This window comes from Hyla sarda, chromosome 5, assembly GCF_029499605.1.
Source record: "Hyla sarda isolate aHylSar1 chromosome 5, aHylSar1.hap1, whole genome shotgun sequence".
NCBI lineage: Eukaryota > Metazoa > Chordata > Amphibia > Anura > Hylidae > Hyla > Hyla sarda.
In genome coordinates this window covers 32,838,653-32,856,377 of record NC_079193.1, presented here as the reverse complement: position 1 = coordinate 32,856,377, position 17,725 = coordinate 32,838,653, and the positions used below count along the sequence as shown (strand labels likewise).

At 47.2% G+C, this 17,725-nt stretch overlaps 1 protein-coding gene across 4 annotated transcripts in view; it reads left to right on the top strand.

Moving 5' to 3' along the window:
• Nucleotides 1-17,493, top strand: part of HACD1 (3-hydroxyacyl-CoA dehydratase 1) — an 86,118-nt gene extending 68,625 nt beyond the window's left edge. For all 4 annotated transcript variants that reach the window (XM_056519193.1, XM_056519192.1, XM_056519195.1 and 1 more), the window contains exons 6-7: nt 13,611-13,789; nt 17,071-17,493. In XM_056519193.1, coding sequence (XP_056375168.1) covers nt 13,611-13,789; nt 17,071-17,153 — 262 coding nt within the window. In that variant the 3' untranslated portion in view covers nt 17,154-17,493. The remainder of the gene's footprint in view (nt 1-13,610; nt 13,790-17,070) is intronic.
• The last annotated feature ends 232 nt before the right edge of the window (nt 17,494-17,725 follow it).

Genomic DNA, 17,725 nt, shown 5'->3' with positions numbered 1-17,725 from the left:
GGAAGGGTTTTTCTGTCTTTCTTTAGTAACATAATGAAACGGGGAAATGTTGACCTATATTCTAAATCTGTTCCCTCATTCCCTGTAAAGTAAAGTGCGGTGCACCAGGGGGTCAGAGAAATGGAGGTATAAAGGCTCTGCAGGAGAAATGTTTTCAGCTGGTTCGGCTACAATTGGAGAGGACATGGTTATAGATTTTATGTGAGAATCGCCATCAGCTTCTTTTTCCAAAGCTTTCCGTTCTGCATATTTTCACCTCTTGCTCCTTTGCTGCTGAATGTCCACTGTGAAAACCATTACTAAAAAAAAAAAAAAAAAAAAAGACTTAAAATTTTAAAGAGGTCAGAACTTCATTGTTGAATAAAACCATGAAGATTCACTTTAAAGGGGTTGTCCTGCTTTTAAGGGGTACTCCCCTAGAAAAAAATGTTTTTAATCAACTGGTGCCAGAAAGTTAAACAGATATGTAAATTACTTCTATTTAAATATCTTAACCCTTCCAGTACTCACCAGCTGCTGTATACTATAGAGGAAGTTCTTTTCTTTTTGATCTTCCTTTCAGTCTGACCACAGTGCACTCTGCTGACACTCTTTTTATTATAAAAATACAAAACTTATCCAATACAACAAAAAACAAGCTTAACCAGCTATAATATAAATCAAAAACAAAACCCTGCCTAACCGGCCAGCCCAGCTTTACAAAGCAAAAAGAAAACAAACAAACAAAAACACACTGACACACATACCAAAAATGAACATAAAAACAGCACAACTTGGCTTAAACATAAACATAAAATTAGCACTACCTGGCTGTAACTCAAACCATCCATACTCGGGGGGGGGGGGGGGGGGGTAAAAAATAAAAAATAAATAAATAAATAAATAATAATTATAAAAATAAAGAAATAAATAAATAAAAATAAACAGCACAACTTGGCTTAAACATAAACATAAAATTAGCACTACCCGGCTGTGACTCAAAACCATCCATACTCGGGAAACAAAACAAAAGGGGAAAATAAATAAATTAAAAATATAAAAATTAAAAATATAAATAAATAAACAAAAACACATAACACAACAACTGGTCCGACTGCCATAACTATAATATGAGACAATATAAAACGATGTAGATACAAAACCAAATAGATACAAAATCACTAATAGAAATTAATAAATTATAGTATATAAACATAAATATATGCACCCTATTTACAGAAACCTACAAAAAAAATAAAAAATAAAAAAATACAGGAAATCCCTACACTAGAACTGTGCCCTCACCCACACCACCCCTCCTGCACATGGGTCAGAGTCCATACCGTTCCTCTACAGTTTACAAAGTTCTGTCCTTAACTGACCCATGTCAGGTCCCCCAAAAACACGAAAACACACCACCACCCACAAATACACCCTCCCCACCTAGCACTCCACCCAACCAACTTATACACAAACTTATACATACTAACTAACAGACACTGAACCACAACCCACTTTAGGCCCAAGTTTGGTCGCCTGTAAGCCCTTCATGCCATATCAGCTTAAAACAAAACAAAAAAGCTAGCGTGCACATGCATTAGCCCACCACCAGAAAGAAGGATGGCAGACTTGATACACCAAAATAATTTTTAACTCTTTTCCTAACTCCCCCTACAATTCTCCCTAATTCTATCCCTCCATTAAAGCTAACCCTACTCTCACCCTATCTCTATCCCTATCACACTTCCCCTATCCAAAATAAAGGTACTCTACCCAAAAGATCTAGTACCTAGGGCACATCAAAAGAAAACCCTCTCCACAGGAGAGAAGCCCTACTGGTACCAAGACTGCCATACTCCAAAGACCTGATCTTCCCGAGGTCACCGGTGATATTCCTACAGACCTCCACCTCGGAGAGGATTTTCTGCTGGGTCGACACTAAACACCGTGCATTCCACGTGTAGTACCTAACCACTAAACTAACTAAGAATAAAGTGCCCCGGTCTCGGCCACCCAGTGTCCTGAATGCCCCATAAGCCCACTCCGGATAGGTAAGGCCGGCAAGTTGACTCCAGCCGATGGAAGCGCCCACCCGGTTGTAAACCCCTATATTAAAGGGACAATGAAGCAGGAAATGGTCCATGCTTTCCAGCGTGTCCCCACACTCTTCTCGGGGACATCCCCGGTCATCAGAGTTCCTGCACTTCAGGTTGTCCCTTACATATAGCTTCCCCTGAAAGCAGCGCCAGGCCAAGTCCCAAAACTTCTGGGGGATCCTTTTCATGTTTAAAAGGTACAACCCCACCCTCAGATCCCGACCTGGGCAGTCCCTGAGTGCCAGAGGCTTCTGGAAGTGGGTCAACAGAACCCGTTTGTCAAGGAACTGCCTTGACTGGGTCCTGATCTCCCACACTCCCAGACCCCACCGACGTATCGCCTTCAGAGTCGGGGTAGCGTAAGCCGGAAGATATCCATGGGGCGTACGGAGGTCCTTCACTTGCCCTCCTGTCTCCCATTCCTGGAAGAAAGGCCGAAACCATTCCCTGCAGGAGAGTACCCACGGAGGAGCCCTCTCTGACCAGAGGTTTGAGATGTTAGCTTTTAAAAAGGTGTTTGTTAAGAACACCACAGGGTTTACCATAGATAAACCCCCTAGTCTCCTCGTGCGGTACGTAACCTCCCTCTTGACTAGGTTCATCCTGTTCCCCCATAACAGTTGAAAAAACAGGCTGTAGATCCTAGTGTAGTAAGCCTCTGGCAAGATACATACGCTGCCCAGATAGATAAACAAGGGGAGCAGGTACGATTTGATCAGGTGTACCCTTTCCCTGAGGGTCAAAGACCAACCCTTCCACTGGTTCACCCTCTGAGTGGCATCCTGGAGCTTACCATCCCAGTTTTTGGTGGGATAATCATCCTGGCCAAATGTGATGCCTAAGACTTTTGCTGATTCTTGGGGCCCTGGAAGGGTGTCTGGGAGATCAAACGTGGGATCCCCCCCTCCCAGCCAGAGACTCTCACACTTATCCCGGTTGATCTTAGACCCGGATGCCTCCGAGTAGCGTTCCACCTCCGACATCACCACATCAACCCCCTCTCTTGAGGAGACGAAAATAGTGACATCGTCGGCGTACGCCACTACCCCCTGGATGGCCCCCGGCTCCGCCAAACTCATCCCGACTCCCACCAACGGTCCGCAACTCACCCTCCTAAGGAAGGGATCGATCGCGAACACATATAACAGCGGGCTCAAAGGACAACCCTGACGGACTCCAGACCCCACTCCAAAAGAGTGGCCAGACCACCCGTTCACCAGTGGGAAACTCTCTGCCCCTGCATACAAGATCTTAAGCCAATTAACAAAAGTACTCGGTAAGCCATATCTCAGGAGGACGGACCAGAGGTACTCGTGGTTCACCCGATCAAATGCTTTGGCCTGATCCAAGGACAGCAAGTACCCCTTCCAGAAACCCGCACTACTCCGCTCCACTGCCTCCCTGACACTAAGGACAGCACTTAAGGTGCTTCGGCCTGGAACAGTGCAGTGCTGGGCCTCCGAAAGGAGCCGGGGTGCAAACTTCACCAGCCGATTAAACAGTATCTTGGCCAGAAGCTTCCTGTCCGTATTGAGAAGAGCTATGGGTCTCCAATTCTCAATACGGCTGGGATCTTTACCCTTTGAGAGAAGAATCAGGGCTGACCTCCTCATTGACTTTGGCAGAGTGCCCGAGGAGAGACACTCATTGAATACCTCAGTCAAGAGGGGAGCTAAAGACTCCTTAAAGGTCCTGTACCACTCAGATGTTAAGCCATCCGGACCTGGCGACTTCTTGGGGGCAAGCCCCTCGATCGCCAGTCTCACTTCCTCTTCCCTGATCTCTTCTGCCAAAACGCCAAGAGAGGGGTCTACCCCTGGCTCAGGAATGGTTTCAGCCAGGAAACCCGACATCACATCCCGATCCAGATCCTTCCTTCCCAAGAGGTGAGAGTAGAAGGATCTGACGATCTCCAAGATCCCTGATCTGGACCGATTCAGAGATCCCGTACTATCAATCAGTCCTGAAATGACTTTACTACTCACTGACATCTTACAGTTTCTGTAAGGGTCGGGCGAGCGGTACTTCCCGAAATCCCTCTCAAAAACCAAAGATGCGTGCCTATCGTACTGACACCTCATCAGCAAGGACTTCACTCTGGAGATATCCTCTTGGCTACCTCCAGTCGAGACAAGAAGCTCGAGTTTCCTCCTCAGACCCTGATACAGGCGATACCTGTTCAGGGACCTGAGGCTCGAGAGCTGGCGGAAGAACCCCGCAACCCGCTTCTTGAATATCTCCCACCACTCTGACTTACTACTACATAGGCCCAGTAAAGGTACCTGACTCTGAAGAAAATCCTCAAAGGACTGTCTTATCTCCGCTTCCTCCAGGAGGGACGAATTCAGCTTCCAATAACCTTTTCCCATCCGGGGGGTTTCTGAAACATTCAGGGAAAACAAAATCATACAGTGATCGGAGAACTCCACCTCAACCACGGACACTGCAGAAGAGACGGCTTCCTCCTTTAAATAAAACCTATCTATCCTAGACCTGCGACTACCTTGATGATAGGTGAAACCCGCGTGGCCCGAGGGGCTCCGGATGTGGGCATCCTCTAGGCGAGCTTCTCTAGCTATGATAATCAGCGCCACACTATCGCAAGTCAGCGGACTATTGGAGCCTCTCCTATCTTGGGACCTCGTGACATTATTGAAGTCCCCTCCAAAGATCACCTGCCGACTCGTAAAAAGAAAGGGCTTAATCCTCATAAAGAGATCTTTACGGCCCCGCTTACTTTGCGGGGCGTAGATGTTAATAAGCCGGAGCTCTTGTCCCTTCATGAAGACATCTAAGATCAGGCACCTCCCCATTTCTAATTCAATAACCCGTCGGCATTCAACAGGAGCGGTAAAAAGGACCGCCACCCCACTATACGGCTCAGCCGCAAGAGACCAGTGGGAGGGACCGCGCCTCCACTCTCTTCTGGCTTTTACCAGAGAGGCTAGATCTGACAACCTGGTCTCCTGTAAAAAGAAAATGTCGGCTTCAACGCGGCCGAGAAAATCAAAGGCTGCGAATCTAGCCGTATCCGACTTTATGCTGGCACAATTAATAGATGCCAGCGTCAATGGGGTGAGTGCCGCCATACAGGGTGATTAAATTAGACGGCCACACCCTTTACTTTTGTTTTCCCTTCTTTTTTGCCCCCTCATCCCCCGAAGAAGACGAGAGGGCAGGACCACTCTTGGATCTTTTTTTCGATTCAGATAGATCCATATTATCCCCGTCTCCGTCCGGCCCCGGTCTAGCCCTGCCCTCTGAGGAAGGTGCCTCAATAGGACAGGGCCCAGTTCCTCCCAGAGACTCTTTCTCCCTAGGCACCTCGCCCTCACCCTCCCCAGCCAAGGAGGGGGAGGAGATGGTATCGAGGACGAGGTACCGGTTTGACAGGTCAACCAGAGGGGGGGCAGTCAGGCTTCCGTTTTGAACCTGGCCCGTAGTACAAGGAACAGAGGGCTCTGACCTCTTCTTTCTCCCTTTCCTTTTGCCCTTGTCTTTCTTTTTAGGCCTCTCCCCACTCTCCTCATCCACACTTTCATAGTGGGAGGAATCGGAAGGGTCGGCCATATTGCCTTCCTCTCTGTGAAGCCTCCTGATCTCCCCATCCAGCACATCCTCCTCCAGGGCTTCAGCGGTTACAGGGCCAGCTTCAGGAGCAGAGGCCAGAGCTACCCCCGTCACCTGGGCACTCTCCAGCTCCCTACTCCTTCTACGATTTTCCTCCCGCCTTAGTTTGGCGGGGCCCTTTTTCCTCCTCACGAGCCCTGTTGCACCCCCATCCCTGCCCATACCCTCCCCGGCCGAGGCAACTTCACAGCTCTCCTCAGCCGGAGCGGCCGCTGCACGGGCGAAGGCGCTAGGACAACGGCTAAATGGGTGCCCAAGGACACCACACAGGTGGCACCGGATCTGCCTACAGGATGCGGCCAGATGTCCCACCCCACCACACAAAGCGCAGACCTGTACAGTACAGGCTGCGCTAAAGTGGGTGGGGCTGCCACACCTGTGACAGACCTTAGGCTGCCCCTGGTAGAAGACCTGGATCCTATCACGTCCAAGGAAGGCGGCTGACGGAATGTGGGCAACCGTACTCCCTGAACGCTTGAGTTTGACGGAAAACGTCCAGGCCCCAGACCAGATCCCGTGCTCATCCAAGTTTTTCTTGGGCATGTCCGTCACATCCCCATACCGTCCGAGCCAGGTCATGATGTCATAACAAGAAAGTGACTCGTTACGGGTCAAAACGGTCACCTTCTTGACAGCATTCTGACGGGAAATCGCCTTTACGGCGAAATCCCGCCAGCCGGGCTCGTTTTTTGCCACTTCGTAATTCGACCAGAAGAGTTCGAGACCCTCTGGCCGAACGAAACTGACGTCAAACTCAGACGATCCGTAGGGGTGAATCAGGGCAAAGATGTCACTCGCCCTGAATTCCATCTGAAGGAGGAGCTCAACCACTTTAGCGCGAGGTGGGCACGCATCCTCGCCCCTCCAAATCAGACGGACCACATTCCTACGGTTATTGTCCTGCCCGGTTGTCGGGAGGGACCAGACCACCTCCCCATTCCGCTCTCGGAAAGCCCCCAAACCGTGCCTCTCTATCCAGAAAGACAGGTCGACCTCACCCCTTCCCTCTACCTGGATCGACCTGTCACCCCTGCGTAGAGCCTCCAGGAGGCGCTGTTGCAAATGGCCCCCAGGGCCGGACGGAGACGGGGACCCCCCTGAACCCCCGGCAGCGACATTAGCATAGCTCCTAGGAGCAGTCACTGCCGGGGGGGCAGCTGGACCAGACCCAGAGCCAGAACCACTTACAACACCATTCACACCACAACTCTCAACCTCTTTATTTCCAGCCATACTACTACCACTCCCATCAACATTCAATCCACTGACACTCCCACATACACTCCTCTCACCCACAACACTACTACACCCATCAATATCACATCCTACATTCTTGTCCTGACTAACAAATTCTGGGCTGGCTGGGACTTGTAGTATGGCTGGCTTTAGTAAAGTCCTTTGTGCTGGCTTAGCCGCTGCTGGGGTCGACGCCGATGGTTTCTCCTTCATGGCTGATATCATATCTTGATTCTGGGGCTGCCCCACCGGGCGCACCCCAGCTCCTCCCACAGCGCCAGCACCTGCTTCACCCAACTTCACAGGCTCTGTGGATAATCCCGGCGCCCGGACACTCCCCCCCCTCACAGGGGAGTGCCCCGCAGTGCCGGTAATGCCCACAGTACTCGGGGAACCGCCCCCCGAGCACCCAGGGGCATAACTCGCGCTGCCCACCATGAGCCCATCCTGCCCCTCCCTACCGGCAGGATGGGTGGGCTTCACATCTATTGCGTCTGCAGCTTTTACTGACGCCATGCTGTACCCCCCATGCTGGCTCCGTTCCACCACAGAAACGGAGTCTGGCAGTCTGGGGGGCCCAGCAGCCTGAACCAGCTTTGCAGCTGGCCCAGACTGCTGGAAAGGAACAAACACGTACTTCACTGATTCTTGTGTCTTTTGCTTTTTCCTCTTAACTGCCACATCATCACAGAGATCATCACCAAAGGTGAAATGCTGGAGGTGGGCTGGGGACTCCTGCATGACTATCGCCCTTAGCAATCCCCCAGCCTCACTCTCCACATCATCCTCCTCGCTCTCACTTGAAGGAAGAGCCACCTGGGCCGGTTCAATATAGCTGTCCTGGGTGGCCTGGGTGTCACAGGGAGCAGCCACAGGCACAGCGTCTTCCTCCACATTCTCATCCTTTTCCTCATCACCACCATCCTCACTTTCTTCACCGCCACTACTCTCCCCATCATCCACCTCCACCTTACCTGGGGATTTCGTGGCGGCAAACCGGTCTTCATTAATCAGCTTTTCCTGGAAAAGACCGCTTCCCTCCAGGATCTCGTCTCTCCTCTCCTCCAGCTTCACAATCTTGCTTTTCAGCGCTGTGATCCTCTTTCTTAGCTCTGGCCTGTTCTTTTTGGACCCCGTGCTCACCAGATTCTGAGCCACACGTAGATCCTCCCTGGCCATCCTCAGCTCCTTACCGCACTGGTCATATTCCGCAAAGCGTGCGGCCATGCGGGAGCAGTATGTATCGCTCGACTCCTTGGGCCCTCTCTCTGCCCACATCTCCACTTTTTTCCTCCTCGCCTTGCTTCCTCCAGATCTCTGGTTGGCACCCGTCGCCGTGGAAGCAGAGCCTGCATTGCTGCAGACTCTGCCAGATTTTCTTCCTCCGGCCGGAACAATGGCTGTTGCAGTTTTCTCTCCACCCCCCGCCAGCCTGGAAGAACAGGAAGTGGAGGCTCGAGATTTCCGGGGCTCCATGCAGGGGAGGCTCTCCCCAGGAGTCTGTCACCCTCCTGGGAAAAGCAGTTAGAACACCTGCCTCTGTAGTTCTCTTGGAAGTCCTGGAGAGCTCAAACAGGGACACACCCGCACACTTCTCACACTGAACAGCTGTGTTTCACAGGATGTGCTCTCTGCTGACACCTCTGTTCATGTCAGGAACTGTCCAGAGCAGGAGAGGTTTGCTGTGGGGATTTGCTCCTACTCTGGACAGTTCCTAAAATGGACAAAGGTGTCAGCAGAGAGCACTGTGGTCAGACAGAAAGGAAATTCAAAAAGAAAAGAACTTCCTCTGTAGTATACAGCAGCTGATAAGTACTGGAAGGATTAAGACTTTTATATAGGAGTTATTTACAAATCTTTTTAACTTTCTGGCACCAGTTGATTAAAAAATAAATGTTTTCTAGTGGAATACCCTTCAAACATTTATTTTCAGGAAGCTCAGAACACTAAGAAGGACGTCATACTCATCTTACCGATCCCCTGCCGCTCCTGTTCCATCAGATCCTGGATCTCCCAGCAGTCTCTACTTCCTGGTTACTTTTGACACAGTACATGTGGCTGGCGGTGGGGGACATGGGACACTTCAGAATGTGAGAGGTAGATGAGTATGACTATGAAATCCTGATGACTAGCTTTTTATAGCCATATAGCTAATTTACACCCCTGTTTTCTTTGCTTTAAAACCGTCCACAGGTTCCAGCAAATTATAAAATTTCCACCTCAAAATGGAACTGAATCTGGGTTACATAGTTCATAACGTTGAAAAAAAAAAAGAAGAGTCCATCAAGTTCAACAAATTGTGGTTGACCACCGGTGTATGGCGGGACCACGGGTGTAGCGGTGTAGATGGTGGGATCAGATGGTATTAACACTGGGGGCCAGATGTTGTTAACCCCTAGTGTTCGTGACGCCAGAGTGGTTTTTGGTACCGGAACCACACGATTGGTATCTCTGCTATTCCAATGGCTAGTTAAGGAAAGGAGAGTCCACAACCAGTTATGGTTGTCCAGAAGGACCTCGTAGCTTGCTTGGACTTGTAGTTATTGTAATAGACTTTAGGTAATTATCTTGAGGCTTGACTATATGCAGGACTTGACTATTTGTAGTGACAGCAGACATAGACTTACTGGAATGACTGTAGCTTTGTGGCCTTCCAGATGCTGATCACTGGTACTGAGATCTGTACTGGCTGGTTCTGGAGGAAGAGAGTGAATTGTAATTGACGCCCCTTTATATAGTGGGGGTCTGAACTAAGGTCCATTGGTCAAGCTGCGGGTCATAGGTTAAGCTGGTGCTCTCTGGGAGAACATGTGACAACAAATCATGTGACTGCATAACATAACATGTGACATTCCACAGGTCCTTGAGACCTCCCACAGGTCCTTTAGACTTTCTAAACTTTAGGACACTGACTACACATAGGTAAGATAAATAAAATTATAAAAACAGCAGGGGAGACCCTGCAGGGGAGCCCCCAGGTCACTAAGAGTAGTGCAGGACCATGTCCTGTACTGGAACATTACACTATAACCCTACTGTGTTGATCCAGATGAAGAAATAAGATCCCATGAGGCTGATGCCAATTCCCCTATAACAGAGGAAAAATTCCTTCCCAACCCCAACATGGCATCAGAATAAATCCCTGGATCAATGTTCTATCCATATAATTCTAGTATCCATAACCTGTAATATTATATTTTTCCAGAAAAACATCCAGGCCCCCCTGAACTTGTTTATTGAGTCAGACATCACAACATCATGCGGCAGAGAGTTCCATAGTCTCACTGCTCTTACAGTAAAGATCTACTGTCTGTGATGATGGTGAAACCTTCTTTCCTCTAGACATAGTAGATGCCCCCTTGTCACGGTTACCGGCCTAGGTATTAAGAGATCCCTAGAAAGGTCTCTTTATTGTCCATTCATATATTTATAAAACAAGATGACACCCCCAGGCTCACAACTATTAACCTCTTCAGGATGCAGGGCGTACCCGTACGCCCTGCATCCTGAGTCCTTAAGGATGCAGGACGTACAGGTACGCCCGTTGGAATTTCGATCCCTGCTGCTAGCTGGTCGGGGACAGGACCGGGATGCCTGCTAAAATCATTCAGCAGGCATCCCAGCACATCGCCGAGGGGGGTCCTGAGACGCCCCCATTTCCGCAATTGCCAGAAATCACCGGTCAATTCAGACCGGCAATCTGCGGCGATTCCGGGTCATACGGGTCTCCGGTGACCCGGAAAATAAGGGGGATCAGGGGTGTCCAAGACACCCCCGATCCTCTGAATGGATAGGAGTGAGGTGGCAGGGATTGGGGTTAAAGTTCAGTTTCCCTGCTCTGCCCACCCACGGTAGTCTGGGCAGAGTGTGGGAACCGTGATGTGAGCGGCGGCAGCAGTGGAGGTCCCTTACCAGGTGGCGATCGGCAGTGGTGGGCAGCAATCCTCCAGCTTGAACGTCGTGTGGTGATCCTCCTGCAGGAGGTGAGTAGTTGCCTAGCAACATCTGCAGGGCAACAGTTTGGAGACCACTATGCAGTGGTCTCTAAACTGTAGCCCTCCAGATGTTGCAAAACTACAACTCCCAGCATGCCCAGACAGCTGTTTGCTGTTTGGCCATGCTGGGATTTGTTGTTTTGCAAGATTTAGAGGGGTACAGTTTGGAGATTACTGTGCAGTGGTCTCTAAACTGTGGCCCTCTAGATCTTGCAAAACTACAATTCCCAGCATGACCACACAGCAGTTTGCTGTCTGGGCATATTGGGATTTGTAGTTTTGCAACATCTGGAGGGCCACAGTTTGGAGATCACTGTGCAGTGGTCTGTACACCGTGGCCCTCAAAATCTTGCAAAACTACAACTCCCAGCATGCATGAACAGTAAAAGGCTGTCTCGGCATGCTGGGAGTTGTAGTTGCGTGCCAACAAATGGGGGAGATTTATCAAAACCTGTGCAGGGGAAAAAATGGTTGCTATGGGCAACTGGTCAACTTTACCCCGGCTTTGGTTTGATAAATCTCCCTCAAAGCACCTTATGGTTAAGGCACCCCTAAGAACCCCAAATGAAAGCTTATAAAAATAAGCTATAGGTTATAGATTACAGGTTTTTGTTGAGAGGACATTGATAGTGTTATGGTTTATTTTTAACAGCCAGGTCCAGCAGAAATATATATATATACACACACACTCACAACATATGTTTGTGTATATGTATGTTTACTTCTTAATGGCTGAATATATTGCGATTAAACTTGGTATTAACTTTTTTATATGTCAAATAAAAAAAACAGATTTGGGGATGTCCCCATACCAACAATCTCCACAGCTCAAGAGTAAAACAGCGAACCTCGGACAAGTAAATCATACATGTACCAAAAGTCCCATGCAAGTCTATAGGAGTCTATAGACTTTCAAAACATCTCCTGATCTTGTTCCTCTTGGGCTGCGGACATTGACAAGAAGTTTTAAATACCCTGCCACTGGATGTCATGATAAAGTATGATTTAACTGTTCGGCAGGCAGGTGCAGAGAGTAGGCAGGGGGAAGGAGAGAGAAGATTTATTGCACCCTGAGAGAAGAGTGAGTAGGAGAGAAGACATCAGTGCATGGCAGCGCTGATGAAGTAATGAGTGCAGGGAGGACAAGCAGCTTATCACTGCTGGGGCGTAAAGGGGTACTCCGTCGGAAAACATCTTATCCCCTATCCAAAGGATTACGGTGGGACCCCTGTGATCTCCACAGTGGCACCCCAGTCATCTGGTGCACGGAGCGAACTCCGCTCATAACGGTTGACTGGCGACTAAAGCCACCATGCCCCCTCCATTCATGTCTATGGGAGGAGGTGTAAAAGCTACGTACTAGCCATCATGCCTCCTCCCATAGACATGAATGTAGGGGGTGTGGCGTGACATCATGAACACAGAAGCTCCAAGATTCCGTGTTCCGGATGCCGCCGCTTCCAGCCCGGAGATAGCTGTTTTTAACTCGCTGTGTGCATTATTCTCATGTAGTTAAGGGACATTTACTGCAGATATGTCCCCTCCATGCATTCAATACTACATGGAGCGATCATAGCCCAATACGGTTTAATGGTTGGGAACTAAGGGGTCTTTTTTGACCACCTATTGGTGATTTATTGTTTGTACATATATTACCCTCCAAACATTGGTCTCTCCCCTCTTGTTTCTAAGATTTCGACCAAATCACAGACATTTTTTTTTATCAAAAACACTCATAAACTGCAGCCTTATGCCAATTAGATACTAGGCACAGAAAAAATATACAGGTGGCACTACTGCTTAACTTGTACTAGTACAACCTATTCTTATACAACCGAAATACCTGTCTTTGAAATGCAGGATAGTATGTTAAGGGAAGGGGGGCGAAGGTTTCAAACATGAAGCAAAACATGCCAAAAACGTATATTAAAAAAGAAAATAGTGTTGGCACTCACCCCATTTGAACCGTAGCTTTTGTTTCTTCTTTGAAAACATGCCCGCCAGTTGGGTAAGAATGAGCCAAGAAAGCGACAGCCTGTTTCACGTACTCCCTGCTTCCTCTGGCCAGGCTAGGTTCTTTCCCGACCGGCAGGCATGTTTTTAAAGAAGAAATAAAAGCTGCTTTTAAAGGGGGTGAGTGCCAACACTATTTTCTTTTGCATATTAAAAAAAAAGAAAGAAAATTACATATATTGGGGTTGAATAGTTCTCTTCAGCCGTAGAGTGCATGAGTATACATAGACATAGAGGGTAATTTATCAAAACCTGTCCAGAGAAAAAGTTGCTGAGTTGCCCATAGCAACCAATCAGATAGCTTCTTTCATTTTGTAGAGGCCTTGTTATAAATGAAAGAAGTGATCTGATTGGATGCTATGGGCAACTCAGCAACTTTTCCTCTGGACAGGTTTTGAAAAATCTCCCCCATAGACTATAAGATAAAACACAATTCATTCATGACCCCTCTTGTGACATAATCCTTCTCACATCATGATCCCGCTACACCTATAATAAGACCATTGTATACAATATAATTGGACACAGAATCAATGAACAGATTTGATTGACAGGCTTCCTGCGCATCGGTCTGGTTCCTGGGCTCCATGTTGTGCGTTTTCACTGTTATGTAGGGATGTAGAGTCTTTAATGCTTTCTCTCTTTTATTTTCCCTCCGCAGGTATAATTTATTTATTGTATTGTATCCTCTCGGCGTAGCGGGTGAACTCTTAACAATTTATGCTGCTTTACCGTATGTGCGGAAGACTGGGATGTACTCACTGAGACTTCCAAACAAATACAATGTGTCATTCGACTACTACTACTTTCTCATCGCTGTCATGTGTTTTTATGTACCATGTAAGTCATTTCCAAAATACATTTGTCAGGTATCGACCTGTCTTGGGGTTAAAAAAATAAAATAAAAAAAAGTTTATCTTTACAAAACTTGAAATGTTATATTTTGTCTTATTGAACAGGATTAGTTCAACAGGAGTTTAATATAGTAAAATATTGTTTTGTGTTATCAGACACTGTTTATTGCTCTATCTTCCCTGGCTTATCTAACTTGCAGAGGTCATTGTGCAGGGAGGGAGAGGAGGAGAGCTGTGACCATCACCTATTGTGAATGGTGGCTTCTGTGCTATCTATACACAGTATAATGAAAGTTGACATTAATCTGGGACGATAGACTTCTCAGCCATGCCTAGAGGGCAGGACCGAGCTGCTCAAGTTCCACAGCCTGGCACACCTCCTCACTCGCCCTCATCTCTGTCTCTTTGATTGACATACAAGGTACATCAATTGAGCAGAGGCTGGGAGGCGTGGTTGAGCAAGTGGTGTGCCATCTTGTGCCAAACCACCACAGAATCCCTTTAAAATTATCCTCTAGTCATAGGATAGGGAAAAAGTAGGTGAATAATTGGCATCTAACTGCTCCTTTAATTGCTGGATACATTTCTCCCTCCATTTTGTTGATCAGTGTCAGACTCCCACTGACTTATAGCTGATAGGTAGTTGATCGGTGGTGGTCAAACCACTGAAACCCCCAGGATCATGGGAATGGGGGTCCCTTAATAAATGGAGTGGCACCAAACATGCTCAACTGCTGCTCCATTCACTCTCTATTGGACTCTCTATGGGATAGCCTAACATTGTACTCAGCTATCTTCAGAAATCCCACAGCAAGGGAATGGACTGCTGGCCAAGCATGACAGATTTCTAAGGAGTTAAGGTGGTTACAGGGAGGTCACATGATTACAAATTTCTCAGGGTTATTCTGTTGTCCTGGCGTAAACATTATTTTGCTTCCTTCTAAATGGTCTTTTTTTTTTCTTCTGGACCCTCGTGACAAATTGCTTTGCCCACTGGAAAATTATTTCATATCATATTTTCTTAGTCTTCGCTGAAGGGCAATTGTAAGATTGTTGTGACAATCAGGTGGAACATATGGCCCCTTTATCTGCTACTGTCATGTGTCCTCACCTATAGCTTGAATCACATTTTTATATGAATATGTTGCAGTTTTCTGTCTGGCTACTAAGCCTAATAACAAGCTGACACTTGTTCTGTATAGAAAACTTTTCAACAGTATTCTCCTTATTAATACAGACTGGTGTCAACTTTTAATATACTTTTGTGTATAGATAACATAGGATCCATTCACAATAGGTGATGGTTACAGTTCCCCTCTAGTGTTGCTCGCGAATATTCACAATGCAAATTTTCGCGAATATAGCACTATATATTCGCAATTACGAATATACGCTTTTTTTTTTTTTTTTTTTTTTTTCACAGTACACCTCACAGTGATCACCCCTCTCTGCTTCCAGCTTGTGTGGTGTAAAGAAGGCTCTAATACTACTGTGTGAGACTGGCGTACGAATTTTCGCATATGTGAAAATTTGCATATGCTAATTTCCGCATATTCGAATTTTCGCTTATGCAAATTTTCGCATATGATAATATTTGCATATGCAAATTTTTGCGAATATTACGAGTATGCGAATGTAGCGAATATATGACGAATATTCGTCCATATATTCGCCAAATATTGCGAATTTGAATATGGCCTATGCCGCTCAACACTATTCCCCTCCTCCCACCTCCTTAAAGGGGTTATCCAGGAATAGAAAAACACAGGTAATTTCTTTCCAAAACCGATCCCTGTCTGTCTCCACTTTGGATGTGGTATTACAACTTGGCTCCATTCACTTCAATGGAACTGAGCTGCAAAACCACACACAACCTGGGGACAGGGAGTGGTTTTGGAAAGAAATTACCTACGGTTTTTCTATTCCTTGATAACCCCTTTAACACTTGCTTGAGAAATAAATAGGAGATTTTGTAAGTTTAGCAACCAGCATCAGCTCCTTGAAAGGTAAAGTTTGCTTTTATACCCTAACAGCTGACAGATTCCCTTCAAATTGTAGGAATATCCCTTTAGACTTGGGGGATAGCCCTTTGGGGGCTTTCGGAGCTCCGCACGCAGCGTCCGGAAGTTCATTACTCCGAACGCTGTGTGCGGGCTTCCGTGTTCACGGCCGCCGGGCGTGACGTCACGCCCCGCCCCCTCGTGACGTCACGCCCGCCCCCTCAACGAAAGTCTATGGGAAGGGGGTGCGACCACTGTCACGCCCCCTTCCCATAGACTTTGGTAATGAACTTCCGGACGCTGCGTGCGGAGCTCCGAAAGCCAGGGCAGCGCACAACCCCTTTAATGGGTGATAAGTATCTGATCTGTGGCAGTCCAACTGGGGCGCTCACCAATCACCCAGGCAGAGGCCCCTATTGCCCATGTTTAACTGAAGCGGTCGTCTAGTATGGCTGCTCCATTTAATGTTTATGGCACTGGTGAAGATTAACTTCATAATGAAAAATTATACATCATTGATGAAACAAAATTATTGTGTTCCTCCGGCTCCCATGTAGACCTATGTAAGCCAATGTAACGGCAATGGTCTGACCCTATGGCTGGCTATGAACCCTATCACATTTCCTTTCATTCTTTCTAACCTGCTGAACACATGCTGTATTAAAGGGGTATTCGGGGTAAAAACATTTTATCGCCTATCCAAAGGATAGGGGATAAGATGTCTGATCGTGGGGGGCCCACTGCTGAGACCCCCCGTGATCTTCCTGCAGCACCCGCATTCTATGCGGAGCTGCGTCGCCAGTTCCTTCGGGTTTCCGGGACTGGGGACGTGACATCTCGCCACACCCCCTCCATTCATGCCTATGGGAGGGGGCGTGACAGCCGTCACGACCCCTCCCATAGACATGAATGGAGGGGGCATGGCATGACGTCACGTCCCCAGTCCCGGGAACAAGGAGGTTTCCGAAACTGGAGACGCAGCCCCGCATGGAATGCAAGTGTTGCAGGGAGATCGCGGGGGGTTTCAGCAGTGGGCCTCCCGCGATCAAATGTCTTATCCAAAAGGATAGGGGATAAAATGTTTTTGTCCGGAATACCCCTTTAACAAAAAATGGGGAACATATACAAGAAAATATGACTGTAGTAGGAAAACGCAGAGGATTTCTTTTGTAGTCTGTGACCATGGAGACACAAAATGATAGGAAATTTATCATCAAAAGGTATCGCCAAATATTCTTCTCTAATCTTTCCTTATTTTTCCTGTCAGTATTTCCCCAGCTATATTTTCACATGCTGCGTCAAAGAAGGAAAGTTCTGCACGGAGAAGTCTTTGTTGAAAAGGACGATTAACCCTATGAGCACGATCTACAGGACTCTCTTCTTACAACCAGTCTTTTGACTTTCTGATTCAACATGTGGCGAAGGACCTGTTGGTTTATTATCCCGAATAACCTCATACGACTTCAGTCTTCCAATACCACATTCTGTCCTGTACTTTTCTTTTCTTTTTTTTATAGGTTCAAATCAAGACCGACACTGACTCATTGAGTACACAAGGTGCATTGTGATCTTTTTATAGAAAGAAAACACAAAAAAGTAAAGCAACAAAGATTGGAAGTGTATTTTATTTTTGTACTGTATATCTATGTTGACCACATTCAACAATATGAAAATATTAAAGTTCTCACACCCCCTCAGCCAACATTGTTATATGGCTGTGTCATAAATGTCTACTGTACTACTCCCCACTTACCAGTCACCACAGCCCCCTCGAGGCTTGGACTCCACAGGACCTCTGTAGGTGTCCAGTATTAACATTTTTAGCAGTTTGACTTTGTAACCTAATATGTTCCACCAAATAATCCATGTTATTCACTTCACCTGGTTATAGGGTTATTACTGATCAGTTTATATCCATTCAG